The sequence below is a fragment of the Taudactylus pleione genome, unplaced genomic scaffold (assembly GCF_031769625.1).
Source record: "Taudactylus pleione unplaced genomic scaffold, aTauple2 ptg000479l, whole genome shotgun sequence".
Taxonomy (NCBI): Eukaryota; Metazoa; Chordata; class Amphibia; order Anura; family Myobatrachidae; genus Taudactylus; species Taudactylus pleione.
This window is the reverse complement of record NW_028284881.1, coordinates 4,931,722-4,957,104: the sequence shown is the minus strand read 5'-3', so window position 1 is coordinate 4,957,104 and position 25,383 is coordinate 4,931,722. Positions and strand designations below refer to the sequence as shown.

Genomic DNA, 25,383 nt, shown 5'->3' with positions numbered 1-25,383 from the left:
TGGTCTGGCCCTCTGAGCTTTTTCTGCTAACCTCATCTGGCTAGCAGGGTGCCTACAATGGCACAATGTAGCCAGAATCTATGCAGCAGTGCCAGCTGGAGTGTCCTTAGGACGCTTCAGATGGTTACGCCACTGCCCTTACAGGGATGGTCTGGGCACTGCTGTAATCACCGGCGATTGTGGCACAGCCCCCATGTGATGTCACACGGAGGGGGAATGGCCTGCACCAGGCCCACAAATAATGTTATATATATCAAAATGGCCCTCGGCAGAAAGAAGGTTCTCCACCCCTGCCATAAAGGATGCTGACAGGAAGCGATGTGCATTCTGGAACAGCATATCGCACTGATGTGGGGAATTGATTCCCCTCCCCCCCCCCAAAGAAAGATAAATAAAGAGTAAAAGAGGAAGAAAGAGATGTTGCCCATAGCAACCAATCAGACTGTAGCTATTATCTTGTAGAAGGTGCTAGTTAAATGGTAAGTAGAATCTGATTGAGAGAGAGAATACAAGAGGGAAGAGAAACAATAGACAGAAAAGGGAGAGATGGAAGACAAGAAACAAGATCAGAGAAAGCCCTAATACTGGATAACAGAAACGGTATAGAGAAACCGAATGATGTGAAATAATGATTTTTGTTGGGGAGGCGGGGTGAAAGAGGGAGAGAATGAATGAGCCTTAGTGCTGCTCTATTATGATAATGTTAAATTTGTGTTAATTGTAGATAAATAGTGAAGTCCCTGTGCACGGAGATAAATGGGTACTAATGGGAGTTGGTAAGCAGCTTTATACTAAGAGGTGTCCAACCTCTTACAAGAGAAAATTGAAACTCATCAGTGGTAAGAAAACAATTCTACTATTAATGTCAGTTGGAGTAGGAGTAAGCTATCCAGCGAAACGCGCATCAGGAGACACGCGTGCATGGCCTTTAGCGTGCACTGTGTGTTTTTAAAGTTGCTATAACCACTGACAAAGCATACCTAACGAATGTGATAGATGTCTGTTAGACGTCTGGGCTATGCAAAGCGTGCACTTGTTACCCTCAGTGATCCCTTGTTTAATTCTTCTAATATACCGGTGGAAGCCGGGAATTAGTCACTAATTGTGTGGTGCAGAGCACAAAATATACAGTGTTTAATATAATATGCACTGTATACCCATGTGAATATTGTAGCAGTATAAGATCGTCGTATCATATGGTTCTAGGTATTAATATGTGTCGTTAAACACACTGTTCCCAGTGTTAATAAGAGATAAATATTACAACATATAGAGACCTATATTAATCATTTACTTCAGATACGGGTGCACCCCAAACAAATGTGACAAGTGGATACTGAAAGATATTAACTAGCATATTGTTACTTTAACTAATAAGCATTGGATACAACTATATCATTTTTGGGTGTATCATTTTAGTTAGAAGCAGAACCCGTGGATTTGCCATATTGGCTATGCAATTATAGATACGATGTGTCCTTGGAGTATCATTAGGGGAAACCTTTTACACATTAACTAATTTTCAGGGCACTACGTGCGAAGAGTATTCTCTAACTATATGCCAAGAGTGGTATATAAAGAGATATACTTTCAATAGCTATATACAGTGATTATTAGCCCTTCGATCTGCAGACATCTATCCAAATGGCACATACCATTATTGCCTAATATGGGATCATTAATAATTCTGATAAGGTGGTTAGTGGCAAAATAATTTTAACTTGTTTCCATACATGTCATTAAGAAATATTTAATATATGAGCAAATAACAATATTTATAAATTAATACTTCGCTGACTTCATTTTTAATATATCAAATAATTATTATTTTTTTTAATATTGTGTAACAGTATAATCACTATCTTATTAAGAACATTATGGCAGTATTATAACTAAACAGAACATATGAACTGTGAGTGCCCCATTATGGGAATACTTTCTCTTTTTTCTTTAACTGTAATCAATTTATTCCCGGGTGCACCACCCCACAGTGAGACATTAATTTGTCCTGATCTGATAATATAGGGGATTATACGTTCTTTATTGAGAACAGTCTGTGCAGATTTGCTTCTCTCTTTATCAAAATTTGTGTTAAATCAGATTTTATTCTGTTTGAGTTAATAAAAAAAAAAATCACTATTTCTTAGTGGCAACAGTTGTTATATAATGGCTACTTGATTTCGATTAGAGCTAAAGAAGATTTTGTGAAAAACATCTTATGGATATATGGCATGCTTTCAAACATACTTTTAGACATAAAGCATGTAATGGCATTTCTTCAATGACAAGTTTTTGGTGACACTGCAGTATATAAAGCCTTGGAATGCCCCTGGGCACCCTGTGCAATGAACCATTAGACAATTAGGTAGAACCACCTATCCTGCATACCTTGGTTTCAAGCTCTTTAAGATCAGAGTCTTCGATGACTTGTTCATTGACAACTCTCTGCATGAAACTCAGGGTCTGGCTCTTGCTCTCAAGCTCTTTGGGAAGCTTTTCGGAAACAAGATATGTATTAAATTTTATTTCCTCTTCTAGTCTTTTCATTAGGCCTGCAGAGGACATCAAATACAAGCACATACAAAAGAAATGAAAAAAAGTTTTATGCTTTCAAACTATTCAATAAAAGTGCATATACCGGTAATATAATTTCGACAATCACACACTGTATGCCTGTATAGGCATGAGTCTTTATGGCAGTTTTACAAGTCAATGGCTCATATTTTACCAGTTAATTGCCGTCTATGTTATATCCCTATTCTATTCAAGGTAAACCACTGCAATGCAATGCAGTAAGATAATAGAATGCTGAAACTGATGTTTGTTGGAAATATAAAAAAAAACTATATTGAAGGAAGGCAGATATCCATTGAGGACATAAGTAGCTGCTTGTTACATGTGTAATCTGGTACGCATATCAGTTTATTGGAGTGCCACACCTGATGACTAATGGAATTGTTTCTGTGAATATCACGTTGGAATATTGATTATTTGGAAGGATTTATTGATAAGTCTGATGAATTATTACTTTCGGTATGCAGACTGTAATTATTTGTGGTGGAGCGTTTATTGTTTTCTTCATACATGGGAAAAGATTAATTATTTGCATAACACTTTATTTACTTTTATATATATTGTTCACATATAAGCATGTTATAATATATAAATCAGACGGCAGTTGGCACTGTATGACTCATGGCCTGATACAGAGATGGACACAATGCTGATGTTTTCACAAATGGCCAATGTTGTTTCTACTGTGCAAGCGTCACAGTCGCACTGCGCATGGTCTTGCGAAGGAGTCGCAGAGAGGATTTATTTGTAAATTGATTGACTTACATGGAACGTTTGTGAATGGCAACGGGGGGTAGGGGCTCAAACACAGGCATGCTGCGTCCCTTTTCGGTGCATTTCTCAGCCAGCGACTGCGATACTGTGCACAATTGCGAAGGCTACGGCCTCTCAGTTCTGACGCCCATTCTGCGTGACCATTGGGTTACTGAGAACTTTGATAATCGACTGATATGCATCCGATGCTGCGTCTTTGTATGCAATTTGTTTGATTTGCAGAGCGGCTGGTGGGTGTCTCAATACAAATCCAGGTGGCTGCGACATTTGCATATTTTTGCACAGTCGCTGCATACAAACACACAGTCATGATGGGATTTGCGGCCATCTCTGAATCGGGCCCTCAGTGATATCAGTAGTTCCGTCTGCAGGCCTGGCCAACCTGTGGCTCTCCAGCTGATGTGAAACTACAAGACCCAGTTTAACAACAGCTAGAGAGCCACCGGTTGGCCAAGCCTGCCCCAGTGAATAAGTACACTTAATAGTGGTTCAGCACACAAAAATGCTCCCTGTACAGAGAGCAAACGACAGGTACACTAAACAACAGCACAAAGTCCATTGTCATATAAGTACTATGGAAAATGGGGGGGGGGGGGGGGGGCAACTAGAGGCAGGGGTTAAGAAGGGCAAATAGGAAAATTAATAATAAATAGAAACATGATAGGCAGGAAAGCTCAAAGTGTTTTTATTTCATGTTAACTTTGTAACGATCATATTAGTAAACATGAATAAGACACAATTCTCAAATACACAAAATAATGTAGCACCTATAGGGATAACGAGCCTGATTCAGAGAAGTACGCAAGTCCACTACGCATGTGTTGAGGTACTGTACATTACTGTAGTCGGATGCTGCAAGACTTTATTCGCAGTGTGATTGGCAGACAGGGAGCGTTAGGGGGAGGCAACGGGGAGTGTCTGCTAAAAACATTTGGGGGCATCTCACATCCTGCATCTGCAATCCCGTATGCAGGAAACAGGGCTTCGGCGTCTCAGTTATGGCGGCCATTCTGAGTGACTATAGAATCACTCATGGAGTTGATGTTTGCATGATCTGCATCCGATGATGTGTATGTGTACGCAGTTGGAGACAGCTGCGATGGCTCCGGTGTGTGTCCCAGTAGCTGTGCTATTAGCGTATTTTCATACATCCTTAGTTGAAAGAAATCACAGCTGCGGCAGCAATAGTTTATAACTCTGAATCAGGACCAGCATGCATACTACAGTGCTATGTCACAAAAACTTCAGCAATGTTTAAAAATAAGAAATACACTTCGAATATGTGCAGTATTCATTATTCCCAGACTTTTTTTTAGCTTGTGTAGGCAAAGAAGTATTTCCATTACACATAAGTTGTTTTCCATTTGTACATAACCATGGGTTAAAATTATGCAGACATACAGCACGCAGTAATGACTTTGGCCAGATGCCTTGTTTCTCTTCCAAGTAATAACTTCCCAACTGAGTGCTTACATGTGCATGGGTGTAAAGCGGATTTGACTGGTATGGGGGAAAAAGTGCAGCTCAATTGAGGAAACATAATTCTAAAGAACAAGGGAATGAGGGGAAGTTACACTGCTAATAGTAAAGCATTTGCTTCTATACTGAAACTCGAGTTCAATCTTATTAACTGAACCAAGTTATGACAATCAACATTCACTTAGTTGCCATGCGGATATAATGGGTATAACTGCCCTCTAATCAAAAACAAATTGTTGCTTAACTGTTCCTACCGTAGAGCAGAAGAATGTGCATACCAGATATTTTATATGACTATACAGGGTATGATGGATATGTGTGGTGTTAGTCTACCGTAATACTCGAGCATGTGCACAGCCAAACATCGCCACCACACACCACAGAGAACTGAATTGCCCTTAAGTTGCCAGCAGGCTCCAATGACATCATACCATGCTCTCCCATGGTACTGGAACACCCCCTAAGCAGTAGCATAGCCAGTTTTTACATGAGGAGGAAACATGAATCATGAAAATATAGGTTCCCCAGGCCCTGGTGTTTCCTACGTGCCCTTTTATAGTGCCCATCAGAGCCAAACATGCCTCCCCATCCTTATGACCTCATCTGTATGTCCAATATTTTGCTCCCCAAATTTGTATATCCTGTATTTTGCCCTCCCCCTCACCTGGTTGATCTATATTATGTTCTAACCCCCTTCCCGCAAAAAAGATCGACATGTACTGTATTATGCCCTTCACCTTCTCTTCATCTGTATGTCCTGCAGTGTACATCCCCCATTTCTATGATTTTGTATTATGCCCCCACCCCCATTTGTATGTACTGTATGTTTTGTACTCTACACTCTGCCCCCCGCCACTTAGTGGATCTCCCTCGGCAGACAGAGATTTCCTGGCCTCTTTGTTCCATCTGCGAAGAACGGCTTGTGTGACCTGTGGGTTACACAACTGTCCGATGGGATCGCAGATTACCCAAGGCCTTCGACCTTGGACGCCACTCGGATCAGTAGTGCATGCAGAAGGCGTGACTCCTGCTGCATAACCATAATCGTGCTATCGCAGCTGCTACCATGTTAGTAACTGCGATAGCACTTGCATCCTTTGCTGAATCCCTCCCACTGATCGTTGTAGGACACAGATAAGTCAATCATTTCAAGAACAAGAAAAACTTTTTTATGTTAAATAACAATAATTGCAATATGCTTGTTAAGCAGTTAATTAGCCAATTCTGTCACTATTGCCAAGCAAGCCAGAATCCAGCTTTTGATATTGAAAAGCAAGATGTGTCATTAAGTGGAGAAACAGATTGCGAAAACACTACAAAAACATTTTTTTCAAGCTGCCATCAGTAGAATAAAAAACGTACACTGCACCACTTAAACCTGTGTTTATAGGCAAGTAGGATTATAAGACTACATTCTGATCATTTTCCTAGGCGAGCTGCATAACTATAATGGGAAAAGATGCCTGAATTAACATTAACTGCAGGAAAGATTTACGTCAGTCACTTTTAATCTACAGGACCACTCATGGTAATAAAATGGTATTTGTGAACTCACACCAGACGTCTTTTCAAGTTGATTTTACATTAGCTTTTCTATCCATTAAGAATATAAGAAAGGCTCTAAACCATAAGTCTTACACACAAACCTTGGTCTGGCCCCTTTACACACACTGCATTAACAGGACTGTAGCAGCAAGTTGTGGATGGTTTGAGGGAAGAAAAGGGGAGGCCCGTCTGTCCACTAATCCAGCAGTAAGACAAATGTAGCCAAGCCACTGAACTCGCATAGTTTCAAATAGCAAGGAAACCCAGCATTTAAAGCTATTATATATAAAAGGGAGTGTATTAGAGTGTTGAATAATATACATGAAATAACTGGGATGTCCATCACTCTCTCTCACTCCTCTGTACAGCCAGCCATGATAGCAGGAGGGCTTATCTAACTAGGCAGACTGGCAATGACTACTTGGCAGACATAACTTGCAGAGCTGCACTGTGTGGATGGGTTGATTCATACACAAGAGAAGAGACAGTGCTGTCGCTGCATCCTCCTCCTGGAATCAGCCTTCTGACCTGTATGAGAACTCATTAAGACACTATCCTCAGCTGTAGGGAGATAATACTTTACTTGTAACAGAACTGCAATATTAGGTGGACATCAAACAATTAATTTTAGTGGTCTTTTAAAACAACTGTAGTCACAACTGAGTGGTTTAAGTGAAGCTATGCATTACACAAAAACAACTTAATAGGTATTATTTCCTAGTAGTATAGCACTCAACTATTTCACATTTCAAAGCAAAAAAATTGCTAGTCTAATAAAACTGTACAAATCCATTTTAAAGCACTGCACCAGGGACAGGTGATCAGTGCAGCTGACAATTTTGTTTGTAGACATAATAGACAACTACAATTTAAAGGACACTATTATAATTTTTCATATATGATCCATGGAAGCAGGACTGCCATCAGAAATTGTGGGTACACTTGTAACAGACAGGGCATCCAGTGGCGTATCTATAATGGGTGCAGTGTGTGCGGGGCACACGGGCCCCCAGGTCCAGGGGGGGCACCGCACAACCTGCACCTATACTGTTTTTAACTTACCTGTCCATGGTCCCGTGTCGGCGCTGCTCAGAACATGGGAAAATGGCCGCCGCGGCCATGTTTCCTGCGTTCTACGCATGCGCAGTAGACTCTCGGCACACTCTAGTGCCTGGAGTCTTCTAATGCTCTGGTGGCTGGCCAGCTGCGTCAGTCGGCTGCCGGCCAGCCACGTCAGTCGGCCACCGGGGGGGGAAGAGGGGACCCCGCACGGGGAGTGCACGGGCACCCCTCCTCTGTTAAGACGCCCCTGAGGGCCCCCTTATCCTCCCCCACCCCGACCTCTGTGACGCAAAGTTCTAACGAGCCCTGACCCCCAGAGAAAGCACGCTACAGTATTATGCGTCATCCGACATGACAAACACACACTATATATATATATATATATATATATATATACCACACACACAAACATACGTATGTGTACCATATATAGAGCACCTATACATTAGGAATCCTCCAAGAAAATGAATTTAGACATGAATCCTCTTATACAACAGTCATGCCCTTATCTTGAGAGCTCCTTGTCATTCAGTTACATTATCCTTTATTTTAAATTACACATTTCTCAGCAGTCATATCCAGGACTTGAACCCAGCACCTCTCACATTGACACATTCAGTTACAGGCTTCCTTGCAGGAGCAGATAACTCTATGTGTAAGATGTCTGACTGTTATGAGAGGTGATGGGTTCGAGTCCCAGTATGACAGTATTTTGAAATGTGTGTGTTAAATAAAGAATGATGTGACTGAATGTGCTTGGGGAGATGGTCAGGTGAAGGGGGAGTCAGACAGGGAGGAGATAGGGGCGGCCAGGAGATGCCGGGGATAAAAGAAGAAGAAGCTACAAGTTAGGGATGTACATCGGAAGCCCAGCATCGAATGGTTGCCAGGGCTACCGACATCAAATCATGCAATGTGATGGCAACTAGCCATCGCATCGCAACAATTCGATAGTGTAACCATTGCGATGGTTATACTTTTGAGAGAAAAGGGGGCAGAGCCTTCGTGAAAGGGGCAGAGCCTTGCGGCTCTCCTATCCACATCACTGTGGGCGTGCCCAGCACTCTCTGAGATGAAGTGCTGCCCCTACATTGTGAATAGATGCCGTGCGAATGCACGTGGCATCTATTCTCCCGCTGCTCTACTATGTAGAGCGGTGGTGTGTGTTCCCCCCTCCCACAGTCAGCCATCGGATGGGCATCAGAAAGCTGCATCCGATGGCTGGCAACCATCGAATTCCCGATATTCGATGGAATAAGTATTTCCATCGAATCAGAATCATCGACGGTTGCTAACCATCGGCTTCCAAAGTCCATCTCTACTCTGCCCTGTGTTGAGGCACGTCATACATCCCTAGTTACGGCCCTGGCTACTGATGCAATTGGACTTTTTTCAACTGCACTTAATACATGCGTGGTTTACATAAAATGCGTCCAACCTCTAAACAAACAATACAGCTTACTATGATGTAATTAAGAGCACACACCTGTATGTATCTTTAAGAGTTTATAGATTAGTATAGCATAGAGAGAGAGAGAGAGAGAGAGAGAGAGTGAGAGTAAGAGATAATAAGATGTGGGGATCTTGGTGGACATTACATATTGCAATACCTAAGACAGCACACTGGAGGGAAGATATTAGAGGATACAGAGGTATTGTTGCAGAGGAATGTGAAAGAAGCACAGTATATGTAAGTGTTATACTGTACTGTATGGGCACAGGGTAACAGAGAAGGGCAGGAGAGGGAGCACTAGACAGGCACTGGAGGGAGACTAGGTGAGGCGGAGAACTGGTGATAAGATGAGAGAAAAGGGGGAGCATTGCTCCTAACACAGACTACTGGTCACTCCAAGGCAGCTGCCGTGTTACAACCCGGTGAGGGGGCTCCTCAGATGATACAGATAGTGGCGACCCAGGCATAGAGATATACACAGCAGTGGTATTTCAATTATGGTGCCGGCTGCGAGCCAATTGGAGCTCGCGGATCGGTAGTAAATCAGGAGTGGCCACTGCACCTGATTGGCTGCCGTCCAATTGGCTCGCGGCCAGCGGCATATTTGAAATGCTGCGGCCATGGCTGTTTCTCCATGGCTACCAGGCTGCCTACTGATGCAGTCCAGTGCAAATCCGTACCACTGCCACCCAGGGCCCCTGCTTCTTTGGGCCCAGGACTCGAGTGCCGGCAACCCCCCCCCCCCCCCCAATGGTGACCCTGTATGGAGGTAAAACACACTGTCCAGCACTACCCATACATTCAGCTGTAACTCTTTTAAACATGCCCATTCCATTCCATATCTCCTCCCATATCTTTTAGACAGTATCCTGATATGATGTCATAGAGGCTAAGAAAGCATATTCTGCATGCATTTATTTTGCTGTGACACAACTGGCTGCAACTGTATGAATCAACCAATCCACACATTGTTTTTTGCACAGCAAATATGCCAAACTGTCACACGAGATCAGCCTGCAGCAGAGGAATGAAAGAGGGCAATGTAGACATATTCAGGAGCATAAATACAGGAGACAATGGAAGGTGGTCGCCTCCGGGTTCCAGCCCTGAAGAAGGCACACTGACCTCCTCCATTGTTCCAGGTTCTGCTTTATGCGCCCCAGAGCAGTAATAAGCAGAAAGCCCAGGGGGCAGGTGCTGTCACCCTCCCTCTCCCAGGGCCCCCAACCAAGAGTCTGGTCTCTAGGGATGGATCTCCAACAAGGAAACAGCACCAATATACATAAAAGGGGCACAACAGGGCCTGGAGTTCCTCCTTTGTTGATTCGTCCTCCTCACACACATGGAACCTGCTTCCTCTGCTTGTGTGCTGGGGTGTTGATAGTTAATTGGGGGAGGAGTGTGTGTATGGGTGCTGCTGCTGGGGTGTTGGTAGTGAATGCAGGGGGAGGAGAGTGTGTGTCTGGGTGCTGCTGTGGTGTTAGAAGTAAATATGGAGGGTAGTGGAGGAGGAGAGTGTGTGACTGAGTGCTGCTGGGGTGTTGGAAGTGAATGTGGAATGGAGGGGCAGGAGAGTGTGAGTCTGGGTACTGCTGGGGTGTTGGAAGTGAATGCAGGGAGAGGAGAGTGTGTGAATGGGTGCTGCTGGGGTGTTGGCTGTGAATACATGGGGAGGAGGTGTGTGACTGGGTGCTGCTGTGATGTTGGTAGTGAATGTGGGTCAGGGGGAGAGGATGTGAGTGCTGCTGGGACTGGGGCATTGCTTGTGAATGCGAGCGGGGGTGAGGGGGTCACCAACAACTACCTCACTTTCAAGCTCCTGGTATGAACTTATGCTCCTGGACCTATTCAGTTAAAAAATACAGCATAGCTTTTACAAATTAATGTAAAATAGCAGTTTTAGTAATTCTTGAAAATAAACACATACAAAAAAACAGAAATGCTTTTACACAAATATGTAGGAGGGAAACTAATAATAATAATTGTAATAATAATCTAATAGAAGGTGATTTTGTTCATCAATTTCAAGCTTTGCATTAAAAATCTTGCCACTTTTCCCCTTTCATTTCAATGGCCTTATATGCATCTTAATGGGCTTCCCAGTGTATGCACTACATGCAGAAACCCAACTGAAATGTAAAAGGAGAGTTATGGTAAAACTTACCCTTGCTAGCTCTCTTTCTTCGAAGTCCATAGGGTCCACAGGGGAGACAATGGGAGGTGTAGTTGGGACCTGGAGGACCGGAACACCAACAGCAAAGCTTTGCAATCCCAGGATGCAACTGTCCTTCCCCCTATACCCCGCCTACAGCCTGAGGGCAACTCAGTTTTGTTAACAAGCCCAAGTCAGGAGCAGGATAGGAGAGAAGGAAGAAAAATCACACTCTCACACAGAGAAGGAAACAAGTGACCAAGATAAGAAACCCAAAGAAGCCAGGTGCATCAGGACTTCAAAGAAAGCGAGTTAACAAAGGTAAGTTTTACCATAACTCTCCTTTTCTTCTTCAGGGTTCATAGGACTCCACAAGCGAGACAATGGGGATGTCCCAAAGCAGTTGTTCACGGGCGGGTACGCTCCTGAGCTGAGAGGAGAACCCTGCGCCCAAAGGAAGCATCCTGAGAGGCAAATGTCTCAAAGGCATAGAACCTAAGAAAGGTGTGGACAGAAGACCAAGTAGCCGCCTTGCATAGTTGTACAGCAGAGGCGCCACGCTGGGATGCCCACGAGGGACCCACAGAGCGATTAGAATGAGCAGATACTGTAGCTGGCACAGGAAGGCCAGTTTGCATGTAAGACTGTGAGATAGTCATGCGAATCCATCTGGCCAGAGTTTGTTTGTTCACTGGCCAACCCTTCTTATGGAATTCATTAAAGATGAAGAGGGAGTCTGATTTTCTGATGGAACTAGTACAGTCCAAATAGATCTTTAGAGCACGGACCACATACAAAGAGGTCTCACCTGCCGAGAGGATTGGTGATTGAAAGGCCAGAACCACAATTTCCTCATTAATGTGGAAACGAGAAACAACCTTGGGAAGGAAGCCCGGGCGCGTTCTAAGAACAGCCCTGTCTCGATGAAAGATTAAAAAGGGGGAGCCCCTAAATACGATACACTACAGGCAGATGCTATAGCCAGAAGAAACAGAGGGCCTGATTCAGAGTCGCTCGCTGTTTGCGAGCAATTGCTCTGAATCGGGGCGGGATTTTTTTTATTTTTTTTTTCTCCTGCCAGCTCGCTAAGCTGTGGGTGCCCCCCCTCTCCGCCTACAAAACGGGGCGAGGTGTCGCTCACCATCGACAGCCGCCCAGTCTTGTAGCGGGCCCCAGAGCGACTGAACTTCAGTCGCTCGCTGGCGCATGCGCAGGGGGCAAACATCGACCCGCTTGCATGCGCTGTGTGCTCTTAAGCAGTAAGCCTCTTGACATTCACTGATTCCAAGGGGTCAAATGGAGGTTCCTGAAGTGGTGGAGAACCGCTGACAAATCCCATGGAGCCACAGGGGGGACAAAGGAAGGTTGTATATGTAGAACACCCTGCAAGAAGGTGTGAACATCCGGTAGAGGAGCAATGCTGTGCTGGAACCAGACGAACAGAGCAGAGACGTGCACTTTCAGAGTTGACAGACTGAGTCCAAGATCTAATCCAGACTGAAGAAAGGCAAGTATTCTAGAAACCTTAAAAACTTGAGGGTCATAGGGCCTGATTCAGCAAGGAATGCAAGCTAGCAGATGCACGCACCCGTCCGCTGCGAGAATATGCTAATCAATGCATACACACGGAGACTGCAGCATAAGATGCAGACGTCCAATCTCATATAAAGCCGCCCGTCTCCTTTTACTCACAGCCTGATCAGTACGCAAGATAGCGTAAACATCGAGGACCATCGGACTCATATGCACAATAGTGGTTGACCTGAAATGCCGCAGGATTTTGTCCGCTTCCTGTGTACAGCTTTCTGTATGGCGGCGTATGTCGCCGCACTGCCTTAATTATGCATGCCTGACCACCCCCCCCCATCACCACCCAAACACCACTTCCTGTCAATCAATATCGGAAGGGTCTGCGTGCACACTACGTGTAGTCTGCGTGCCATAACCCGATCACAATGGCTAGTTCGCGTACGCGCAGTGCGATGCATGCGCAGATCTAAAACATCGGCCAAGTGCGTGCGTTCTTTCCTTTCCGTTCCTTGCTGAATCAGGCCCATAGTTTCTAGGGGCACACCACTGGAAATATGTATGCCATACCCGGTAATAAATGCTGGCTGAGGCCGGTTTATGAGCTCTGATCATGGTCTGGACCACAGAGCTAGAAAATCCCTTAGACCTTAGGAGGGATGTCTCAAGAGCCAAGCCGTTAAAGACACACGGGCCAGGTCCAGATGTAGACAGGGATCCTGAGACAACAGGCCTGGTTGTAGAGGAACGTCTATGGAGAGACTTTGAAGGTCGGAGCACCAATGGCGTCTGGGCCAGGCCGGAGTTATCAACAGGACTGTGCCCCCTTCCTGTTTGAACTTCCTAAGAACTCGAGGAAAAAGGGATATTGGAGGGAAGAGGTAAGCCAAATGGAAGATCCACTTCATAGATAATGCGTCCACGAAGGCCGGGTTGGGATCCCTTGTCCTGGCTCCATACACTAGAAATTTGTGGTTGTGTCTTGAGGCCATGAGATCCACATCTGGGAGGCCCCATTTGTCCACCAGAAGCTAAAAGACTTCTGGGTGGAGAGACCACTCTCCTGCATACACAACGTGACAGCTTAGGAAATCCTCTTCCCAACTGAGAATTCCTACGGTGAAGACTGTGGAGATGGCTAGGAGATGCCGTTCGATCCATGTGAGAATGTGGGACACTTCTGCCATTGCTGCTCGACTTTGATTTACTCCTTGGTGATTGATGTAGACCACTGCTGTGGTGTTGTCGGACTGCTCTAGAGGATATTCTGAGCCAGAGTGAGAGCCTTGTAGATGGCTCAGAGTTCTAGGATGTTGATTGGTAAGACCGTCTTGGCTGGAGTCCAGCGGCCCTGGAAGGAGTGCTGGCCAGTTACCGCGCCCCACCCACGGAGGCTTGCGTCTGTGGTTAGGATTACCCAGTCTGGGATCCAAAAGGGGCGTCCCTTGTTCAAGTGGGACGTCTGTAGCCACCAGGCCAGAGACAGGTGAACCTCTGGAGAGAGGCTCATCATCTGGGATCTGTGCAGATGAGGCAGCCCAGATAGTAGCAAGTGTTGTAAAGGCCTGGAGTGAAATTAAGCAAACTCCACCATGTCGAAGGTGGACACCATGGATCCCAGGGTCTGCATTGCAGAGTGAATTGACACTTGACGACTGTGTAGTAGTCTGTGTACCCGTTGCTATAATACAGAGATTTTGTCTGCCGTAAAGAAGATTCTCTGAACCTCCCTGGTGTATCTGTATGTCATGCTAAAGCCTAATGTGAGGTGTCAAAACCCTTAGTGTAGTTCTTTGACGTTGGGATGAATGTTAGAAGGGCTTTCCTCCCCATAGCATCATAAAACTTGGTCAACTGTTAAAATCTGTGGTTGTGGGTATTGAACAGAAAGTACAGGGTCTGTTCATAGCCCCAGGGGGCCATGTCTATATACCCTGGAGTCAGGATGTGCAGCTGGGCATAAAAAGGAACCTTAATATGACCTGGGTGAGGGGGAAAATAGCTGGGCACCCAGGGATAAAATACAGGCTCACTGGACAGAGGGGGTGATTCTCTGCTTGAGGCTGTCGACAAGACACAGGGTACCTGAACTCTTCATTGGGAAGGCCTCATCCCAAAGCTGTTCTATCCGTCGCGATCTGAATGGTCTGTTTTCTGCCATTTTATAATTTTCTTTGGTTTACGTGAAATTGTGAGTAACTGTGTTTGTGACTTTTTGTAACATCCTTATATCCCTTGTAATTTTTGTACATAAGCTTTGAAGATATTTCTTGAATTAAACTAAACTAATTTTAGTTCTTGGAATCTGTGTTTTTATGACCCAAACGCCTCATGTTTGGCATGTTACCTATGTTTAAATATTGATAAGTAGTGTACAGGTGAGAGAAGAAGCTTGCCTTACGCTTTAGCTTTGGTCTTCTGCTGGTGGCAGATACCGGAGTCAATAACCGCACGCGCTGAGCTACTGGTGTAAGGTCACGGCGGCGACTCTCAGATTATCGTATCTGGGAAGAGTCGTCACGGAAGTCCGTGACAAGGGTTATATCAGAAGAAAGGGAAAGGTATAAGCTGACAGTAAGATGAAAAAGAAAACAGACAGCAGTGCTAGCATAAGTCACATACAATGCAGAATATACAATATAACTGCAGTGGGCACTAAAATCAACTAGACAGACCGCAGTGGCTGGTAGGCTATAGTGCTGTATAACCTGGCCCTTGGGAGAGGTATACAGGGAGACTGGACCCAGCGTTGCTGGAGACCTGAATGCAGAAAATGGCCGTCGTGAGTCTCAGACGAGGCGGAGGATGAGGGAGGAGCTGACTAACCACCTGGACCCCTAGCCTTACAAATGCCCTGTGCCAGTGCTAGCAATGCCCCGGTGGTCTAGTGGTGTCCTCGACGAACCGGTGTCCAAGTCAGCACCCCTGGTCTGTCTCCCAAGACTGGAGGTAAGACTGCGCATACATGCAGGTCCCCGTGAGCAGGTATCCACCTTACCTGTTCCCTTGATTCCCGGCTGCTGTCTGGGGTCCGGGGAGCCTCTGCAAGCTCGGTCCCCCTCAGAGCCCCGCTGAGAGTACCTAGCTGAGGGAAGGTCACAGCGCCGCGGAGGGGTGATTGAACAGCAGTGCAGACATCCAAGGGACTGTCTCGTGTTGCTGCTCATAGTAGATAAATGAAAAGTAAAAACATTAAAACGGTGATCCAGCTCCTGCCGGACACCAACGAAACTGAGTTGCCCTCAGGCTGTGGGCGGGGTGTAGGATAAGGACCGGAGCATCCTGGGATTGAAAAGCTTTGCTGTTGGTGTCCGGTCCAACGAAACATATTAAATAAATTGTCCCCACTCCCAAATTCCTCAACCAACTACACGGCTAGCCAACCTGTGCTGGTACCCATTATGAAAAAGGGAAAGGAGGGTGGATAGAATAGGTTCTCCTTGCTAAAGTGGCAAACACATACAAAATAAGAAAAAGGGAGTGTGTATCTTTAAATGGCGCACAAAAATAATGGAGTACAATAAAACTTTACTTTTATTAGTTAAATTAAAATGTTCAATAATAGATGGAAGCAAACTAAATATAGTTTAAAAATAGTATAAAGAAAATAGGGAACACTCTGTATGAGAGTGAGTCCATCCTGATTGGCCTCGGAATTTGATTGGTCCTTTGGAACTAAGTTAGGGGCTCATTTATCATACGCAAAAAGTATTAAAACTTGTTATGTATGATAATGGTGCTCCAGCCAATCCGCTCCCAACTGTCATCTGGGAGCTGATTGGTTTGAGTACCATTTATCATACGCAATGAGTTTTAAAACTTGTTGCGTATGATAAAACTTGATAAATGGGCCCCATAGTCTGCTCAGTAAATACAATCGGGTTCAGCCTTGAGAAAGCGCTTTACAGCGAAACGTGCATCGCAAGTTCGCTGTGTGTTTCTATATGTTAATAGTACCAAATGTGTTGTATATAAAATACCTACATGATCAACTTGAATGCAGCTATAGATAGCCAGCGGGACTCTCTTGCAAGGGAAAAGATAGCTCAGAATCCCCTCTGCAGGCAGACAGCGATAGAGACACATAAGCAACATTGTTTATATACAGTATCAAGTGTTCAATCACACTGCGGTCAGGGGTAGCTACTACAAACAGCAGTTTAAATGGCCATCACAGCTAATGAATCTATTGAATCTCCCAAGCAACTATTGAATGTGAAATAGAGAGACATTACTAATTTAAGGTGGTTACACATTAGGACGATGGATTGGCCATCTAGCTGATCCGCCATCCTATCTGATGATTGGATTGGCAAGTGCATACACACTTATCAATTGTCGGCCCGATGTGTCTTGACTAATGTCACTACTAGATGGGAATTTACATATGCCCGCCCAGTTGTGATGTCAGTCATCCACGACCTCTGCAGCAAGTGTAGGGGCGGTCGGGTGACCGCCCCTACAGACAGCACGATCAGCCAATATATCTGCAGATATATCGGTAATCGGCTGTGCTGCACAGTCAACGCGATAGGTCTATGAACGACGTCGATCATATTGTCTGTACACACTGGCCCACGCACACACGGTATATTGCCCGTTCAATTGAAATAATTAAGTGAACTATATGGGAGACACCTGACAAGGTCCAACTAGATAGGGAGGAGGCTGAAAGTCCTGCGGGAAAACCAGGGCTAAATAAAGAGGTATTTTGAAACCTCTTGTGGATATGAGAAGCGGGGGAGTTTAACAATCCAGGGGAGGACATGTGATGGAATATTTGTTGTGCGGCTCACGATACATGGCCATTGTTTAGAGACAGGCAATCTACATATTTGAACAATCCAGGCCAAATGTACAGAATAATAACAACTAAGGAAGTGGGGGAGTTGAAGGCCTCCTCTGGTGTGAGTTTGAGTTAGGACCGCCTGTGCAAGTCGGGACTTATCAGACCCCCAAACAAAACGTCCCACTAGACTTTGGAGTGATCTAAAAAAGGAGATCAGAATAATGATTGGTAAAGCTTGTTGGAGGTAGAGAACTTTGGGTAGAATATTCATTTTTACAGTATTGATGCTCCCTAACCAGGAAAGTTTCAATGAGGACCATTTGTCAAAATCATCCTTGAATTTTTTTTCGAAAATATATTATCATTAGTTGGAGATAACAGGACCCCTAGGTATTTAAGCTGGGGGGGATGCCGGAGAAACTGGAAGGAATCTTTAAGGTACACCACAACACAGCCAAAGTTGAGATACTATTGGGCAACTGATTTAGCATACAGTAGTTAATCTTAAAATTAGACACAAAACTGAACCTTTGAAACTCCAGCATAAGAACAGGGAGGGATGTCACCGGTTCAGAAATGGTAGCGAGGAGGTCATCGGCAAATAATGCAAATTTATATTCGCGAACCATAATACCCCTTAATATCTTTGTTAGCCCGGATTGCTCTTGTCAATGCCTCCATAAACAGCACAAAGATAAAGGGGTACCCCTGAAGTGTGCCATTTTGAATCATGAAGAGATTTGCCACTGGACGGATTTTGATGGTGTTTTCACTATTCTATACAGCATTGGTCGAGAAAGGTTTAGGTGTATGAACAATTCATCAGTGACAAAAGGGAGTCAGGCAGTGACTGTTGTAGTGATGCAAGTGACAGAAAATAAAGCTGCTGTCTATGAGCTGGCCAGGATGCTTAAACAGCAAAAGAGCATCAGAAACTGAGGCTTGAAATGAAGCAATTCACAGAAAAAACTTGTGCTGTGTGTGAGTGACTGACTGCTGCTGCAGGGCCAAGGGCTGCAATCTGATAGGCTCTCTGAGAAAGTGAGAGCTAATCTAGGCTGTTGCTTAGCAACAGCATAGAGAGGGAGTCAGGGACTGAGCAGGGTCACGTCTGAGGCAGAGAGTGAGAAACAGCCCCCAACGAACCCATGAAGATGCCCAGTAGCCGGGAAGAAGCCATGGGAGGCATAGCTATCAGGAATTTTAAAAAAAACCATTGGAAACACCATCAAATTATTTCTATTCGATGGTGGCAAATATCGGGACTCCCATCAAATTGTAAAAACACTACCATTGGAACAAAAACATCAATGGTTAGTAACCACCGGATTCCGATGTCCATCCCTACACTGAACCTTCAGGCGGACTCTGGCCACCACTCCTCCACCGTTAAGTGCTCACTCTCCAGCGTGTTGTTCCTGCTCAGCCACACGCCCTCTGCAAACAGCAGGTACCTCCCATGGAAGTCAGTGCTTTTCTCAGACAGGAGCACCACGGTGAGGAAGCTCATCAGGAAGCCCAGGAATTTCAGGGTCAATTGTGCAAAGAGGACATTGCTCATCGCCATTTTCAGCAGTCGGGAATGAGTGCATTTGGAGGCTGCAGAATTATGTAGAGGTGCCTCAGCCCCGTGGATCTGCTGCTGATAATGTCTTGCGGTAAGTGTAATACAAATCTCTCATCTATGATCCTTCTGCCCTTCCCAGCACATCAGTGGCTGGGCCCCAGCCAGCTGCATGGCATCAGAAGGAGGGGGGGGGGGGGGGGGGTTGTGATGACACTGGTGAGTTTCAAGGGGCAGGAGTAAGAAACAGGGGGTTTTGGTGAGATGCGGAGGCCTGTGGTGAGATGCAAGGGGCTGTGGTGAAATATAGGATGCTGTGGTGAAATGCAGGGGGCAGTAATAAGAAGCAAGAGGCTGTTGTGAGATGCAGGGGACTGTGGTGACATGGCATGGGTTGTTATGAGATGCAGGGGACTGTGCCGAGATGAAAATGCGAAGCCCGGGCAGGTCGCTGGTATATATATATTGTGGCAGAAGCCGTGCTTCAGACCTACAGGAGGTAGGGAGAACCCGAATACTCTAAAGACTGTGTCTGTGAGAAGCTGTGGCAGCCAGCTAAGCCAGGCCCGGAGCCTGTTACTCTGTCTGGGATATAAGATATGCCATTCCTAAAATAAGGGCTAATTACAGACAATAAAACTTGTAATAAAATGCACATATATATATATATATATAATTATTTGATCCCGAGAGTTGGTAACTACAGATACTCCTCACTTAACGACCGAGTTCCCTTCTTACAAATAGGTCGCTAAACGAATTGGTCACTAAACGAGGAGCCGCATATACTGTACTTAATACAGATAATCGTTTTTATTTATTCTGAATAAAGAAAAGGTCTAAAGGAAACGCAAACTTCATGCTGCGTTTTACTTTGAAAAACTCTTACATACTGTACAGCTCCATTAAAGTTATAAAAAAATAAATTCAGAGTAACATTTTAGTCATTGTACTATAGGTTCCAGCGATTGTTAAACAGATAGGTTGTTAAGTGAGGAACATCTGTAAAGTTATAAATAACTGGTGATAATACTCACCATGGAATAGAAATCCAGAGGAAATTAGGAATAGAAACCCTTATCATTCACTCCCCCAATACTATATCATATTCCATTAAATAAGGGCTAATTACAGACAATAAAACTTGTAATAAATAAATACATTTACTGTATTAAATTTCAACATTCCACCAAAAGGCATAGAATATTTATATTATTCTCTTGAGAGGGCCTTAAACAACCAATAGGTTGAATAGGAGATCTTGTATGAATGCAACATTTACAGAAGAATGATAAATAGTATGTATTATCATATAAAAATGAAAACAAACATTTTGGCTTTATTTACACATTTTCTCTTAAGCTGGGTATACACTAGATGATTTCTCGGATGATATAGCGAATTAAACCGACATATCATCCAGAAGGTATACTGTGTATGAACTATGCGCACTCCTGCCTGGCTACATCGGGGTCATTCCACCGTCCGTGTATGCACGGCAGATGGAACGACCCAGCTGCCAACACCAGGAAGGTAAATGGCACAGGTGAACGATGTATCGATCGGTCGGACACCGGATCATGCTGTGTGTATGGATCATCCAATATATCGTGCCGTGCACCTGCGGTCACTGGGTACACACATCGCCTAGTGTGTACCCAGCTTAATACACAAATTACAATTTTCTTTATTCTATTTTTAAATTATATTTCGCTGACTTCCATCCAATATTGGACATTTACTGTAACGAATAAAAGTAAAGTTTTATTGTACACATTATTTTTGTGCGCCATTTAAAGACACACACTCCTTTTTTCTTATTGTTTATGTACTTTATACTAGTGTTGTCAGTAGGCTGCACCCCAGAGGTTGATATTATTTCTGTATGCAAGATAATACAGGGATAGATGAGTAATAATATATAATCTATACTTATAATAAAGTTGTAATGGTTGTGTCTGTACATAGAAATTTTTTTGTACTCCTTGGGACTGTGTAGGAACTATGGAGACAATTTTTTTTTTTTTTCGGAAGTTTTGTTGGTCTGTGTGTTCGTTTCTGCATCACGCAAAAACTACAGGATGAATTTGGATTGCATTTTCAATATTGTATAGCTTAGCCAGTGAGTCACCTAGAAAGAAACTGTGGTATGTATTATCTCAATGTGACATCAGGGAGAGGAGTAATAAAGGAAAAAACAGACGCTTGACATGCTTGAGGTGCCTTCAGTGTGCAGGCTCCTCAAACCAAAAATGACTAGATGTATATAAACATAATTTTTTGGGACAAATATACCTTTAGGGACGGTTTATGAACTATGGAGACAAAAAAACTGTTTTTATCTGAATTTGCACAGGCTCCTCAAGTCCAATATGACTATATGTATCGAAATAAATTATATTATATTATATATATATATACACATATACATACATACATACACACAAAATATATGCATGTATGGCACACCCCAAACGCAAACAGTTATATATGTATGCATATATAAATACACACATATATATGGGCACTCTGGACGAACAGAATAATTAGGGGTGCCCTCCTAAGGATAAATAAAGCAACTTTTCCTTTAGTGATACATGGCAGCACCACAAAGATAAGGAAAAAATGAGTCGGCACTCCCAGGTTGAATCGTGGAAAAGTGTTTAAAATAATCAGTACATAAATGTTCGACATTTCAAGGTCCTAAGATCTTTTCATCAGGACTGTATATGTAGCAGTGTGGTATCACAGTCTATACAGTGGTGGCAGGGCCGGCAACAGAAATCTTGTGGCCCGGTACACTGGTTTCTCTGAGGCCCCGTCCCGCCGCCCCAATCACCACCACCACCACCCTTTAGAGCTGGACGGATTTGCAGAGCTGCACAATCTCCATCGTGACTGGTTGCAATTGTAGATCTTTTGGTCAGGTTGTGGGAGCTGAAGCTTCCCGCAGCCTGAACGAGTGCTGGTCACTTACGCAGACCATGGTCTCATCCCTTCCAGGAATGGTGACCAGACATGCCCCTGTTCCGCTCCCAAACTGCAGCAGCATGTCAATCATGCTGTAGCCTGGTGGGAGTCTGCGAGCATAATTGCAGGACCCGTTCTGCACATGCGCTGAACAGGTCCTGCACAGAAGCAGACTCGGAAATATCGGAGATGTACATGCATCATCAGATGAATGTACATCTCTGAATCAGGCCCACAGTCCACCTCTTTGCAATATACATCTTGTGCTACTATCAACTCCAAGCAGTCTCTCTCTTTCATATACACTTGTCCCAAAAACACAATTAAGATTCAGATATTAAAAAGCCCACATGATGAATATAGCTAACAAGTCTCTCTCTGTCCCTGTCCGTGGGATTAGTATGAATGACTGCCGAACCAATGTCCGGCGGTTCAAATCCCGACGCCGGAAGCCCAGCAGCAGTGAAGATCCAGACAAGGTAAGTAAGTAACTATCCCTAACCTTTCCCCCCCCCCTAACCCTAGCCCACATTCAGGGGTGCCTAACCCCCCCGTAAGTGCCTAAACCTAACCCCCCCTCACCACAGCCTAAACCTAACCCTCCCAGGGGGTGTGCCTAGGCCCCAACCTCCCCTCGGAAGCCCCTAACCTAACCCTCCCCTTCCCCCCCAAAGGCTCCCAGCGTAGGGATAATGATAGGCGTCGGGATTTCGACATTAGTCGGGATTGCACAGTCGGGAAGGCGTCGGTCGGCATTTTGACCGTCGGCTTCCTTACTGCACCCCTGTCCGTCCGTCCCTTCCCCACCGATATCTTCTGCCTAATGTTCAGTGTATAATCCAATGGATATGTTGGGACAGATTCAATTAACAGGGAATGCAGAAGGGTTTTATTAAAATGGAAATGAAATAAAGTAAATATACACTGTCACCTTAGTTACCACACACTGGGCCTGATTCAGACCCGCTCGCGAGCGCTAGGCGCTCGCAAGCGGGTCGATAGTGGCCCAGTGCGCATGATCGAGACCCGGATAGCGACGGGCAAACCGTCGCTCCGGGTCTCGTACCAAAGGGGGCATGCTGTCGATATTGAGTGACAGCGCGCCCCCTTTGGTGGGCGGGCCGGGGGCGTGGCTGCCCAGACGGAGGCGTTCCCATGGGAACGCCTACCGTCTGGGGCCAGCTCCACTGACATCACAAGTGATCTCAGTGGTAGTGCTTTCGGTTCTGGTAGAGTCGAAAGCGCTCTAGGGCTTGCGGCAACGAGATCCTACCACAAGGGTCTCGTCGCAAGCCCAATGGTCGCAGTGGTCTTGACCATCGCGACCATCTTCCTGGCCAGGAGGCCGCTCTGAAAAACAAGAAGGACGGACCTGATTCAGAGCGAGCACTCTGTCAGAGCGTCTGGCTCTGAATCAGGCCCACTGTCTCTGATGCAGGTTGCGGAAGGCAGTGTCACTCTGCTGCGGTGGCTGCCTCATGGGCGGGAGGGTGCAGGGAGCAGACAGTGCCTGCAGCTTGTTCTCCGGTGCCCACAGCACGGCGGTTCCATTAGCGAGTCACTATCATTGTCAGGCTGCCTGTTCCTGCGCATCTTAGATGGGCCGTGGCGCCGGCGGCATGGAGGCAGACAGGGACAGACCTGAGGGGAGCAGCATCATTCGTAATGACGTCAGAGCATCGTTCATACTATGCGCACAGACCGGATCAGGTGACCGTGAGGGAGGTACCCTTGCCAGCTGCAGTGCAGCTTAATGGCTTATTAATTAGATTATCTTTGGCCACCTTCACTGCGCCGGCGGCTTGTCACTTTATTTATAACAATTAGGTGTGATGGCCCCATTTTTTTTGCCCCTCTAAACCTCTGGGCCCCTTGAACCTTCGGGCCCGGGGTACCCTTAGTACCCTCGTCGCCGGGCCTGAGGGGTGGTGAGAAATCTCACTCTTAAGCAATCTTCAGTGTCTGAAACCAATAAGATTATTTTTGGGAATTTCAATGGCAATTTACAAAACCATTTTTAGATTGAACCAATTTTACAAACTCTACTTTGTTATGTGTGAGATTTTGGTTTTGGAGTTCTTAAAAAGTAGTGATTTACATAGTAGATATGACAGTACTAGATTTGGGGAATTAAGATACCATGTAAATCACTAAAAAGGGATGTTGATTTCTGCATATCGCCCTTTACTAGAATTCCCCCTATAGAGGGAAACATCCGCATGTATGTTGTTTCATCATTATATTTCAGTTTTACAGCGATCACTGACACTGAGAGGACAATAGGCCTTCAGAGGTGGAGGCTAATGCATGTTCAGAATCAGGGCTGTAATAATACACAAATACTAGGCTCAGTCTTCCCCTTCTGTAGATGTGAGCGCCGGAGCTTGCAAGCCCTGAGATGCTCACGTTCAATGTCTGTAGAAATCCTCCGCTGTGCTCAAACACACCACCAACGCCCGTGTGCATCACAGCGATGAACATCAACAGTTACAACGCACTCAGTGGTACGCATACGCTATATGGCATTTCAGGACTTTTCGCGCTTGTGAAATATCAAATAAATTGCTCTACTGCGCAACATTGACACTGCGTCCACCTCTGAATCAGCCCCAGAGTCACTTTTCAGAGTCCTCAATAAATAAATAATAAACGTACAAATTTTTATTACACTACATTTTGTCCGTATTAATGTTAAAATTTGTCTAGTGACCTAAATATGTCATCCGCAATCACAATTATAAATTGATTTTAAAACTGAAGATATATTACTACTGTATCCTACATAATCATTTTCCTAGACTACACTTCTGAATATCGTCACTAGTTTCATTTACCTTCTGGCTTTGCATCGGCCGCAGCATGCTGCATGTTTTTCAACTGATGTTGCGCTCTTTGTAGTTTCTGTTCTGCACTAAATAGCTTCAAAACAAAATGAATATATTTGTACAGTAATTCAATTATGAAATGAATTCTAGGATGTTGAAAAAAAAAAAAAAAGATACATAATAATATAAAATATATAATGTAATTCCTTGCTTGAATGAACTAACATTTGATCTATTTCCACTAGAATATTAAGCTAGGTACACACTATACAATCCGTCTTATTGGAACAATATATCATGCGGATCGCATAGTGTGTGCATCTGGTCGCTCATCGCATCGTCCCATCTGCTGTTTCACAATGCGAAGAACAATGTCACGTTGCTAAACACAGAATGGAATGATTGCGCCGCCGCAAACCGCATCTTGCAGTGTATAAGTACGGCGCGATGTATCGTTCCATTGCATCGTCCCGTCGACTAGGTACACCATTGCATGGTGTGTACCCAGCTTTAGTTGTTTGCAGGTCTTTTAAGTCTACATTTTTTAAACACCATCATCACTCTATGCAAGGCAGTTATAAAATATTTACATCATTGCACTTCAATTCATACATTTAATAACAGTTATTTTGTCTGCCAAGTCTTATGCAACAGAATAGAAGCATTCCA

The 25,383-nt window shown here is 44.6% G+C and overlaps 1 protein-coding gene across 3 annotated transcripts in view; it reads right to left on the bottom strand.

Moving 5' to 3' along the window:
* Nucleotides 1-25,383, bottom strand: part of IFT81 (intraflagellar transport 81) — a 220,446-nt gene that overhangs the window by 121,452 nt on the left and 73,611 nt on the right. For all 3 annotated transcript variants that reach the window (XM_088449192.1, XM_088449193.1, XM_088449191.1), the window contains exons 8-9: nucleotides 24,724-24,808; nucleotides 2,389-2,552 (exon numbers count right to left, since the gene is read on the bottom strand). In XM_088449192.1, the coding sequence (XP_088305318.1) occupies nucleotides 2,389-2,552; nucleotides 24,724-24,808 (249 nt within the window). The remainder of the gene's footprint in view (nucleotides 1-2,388; nucleotides 2,553-24,723; nucleotides 24,809-25,383) is intronic.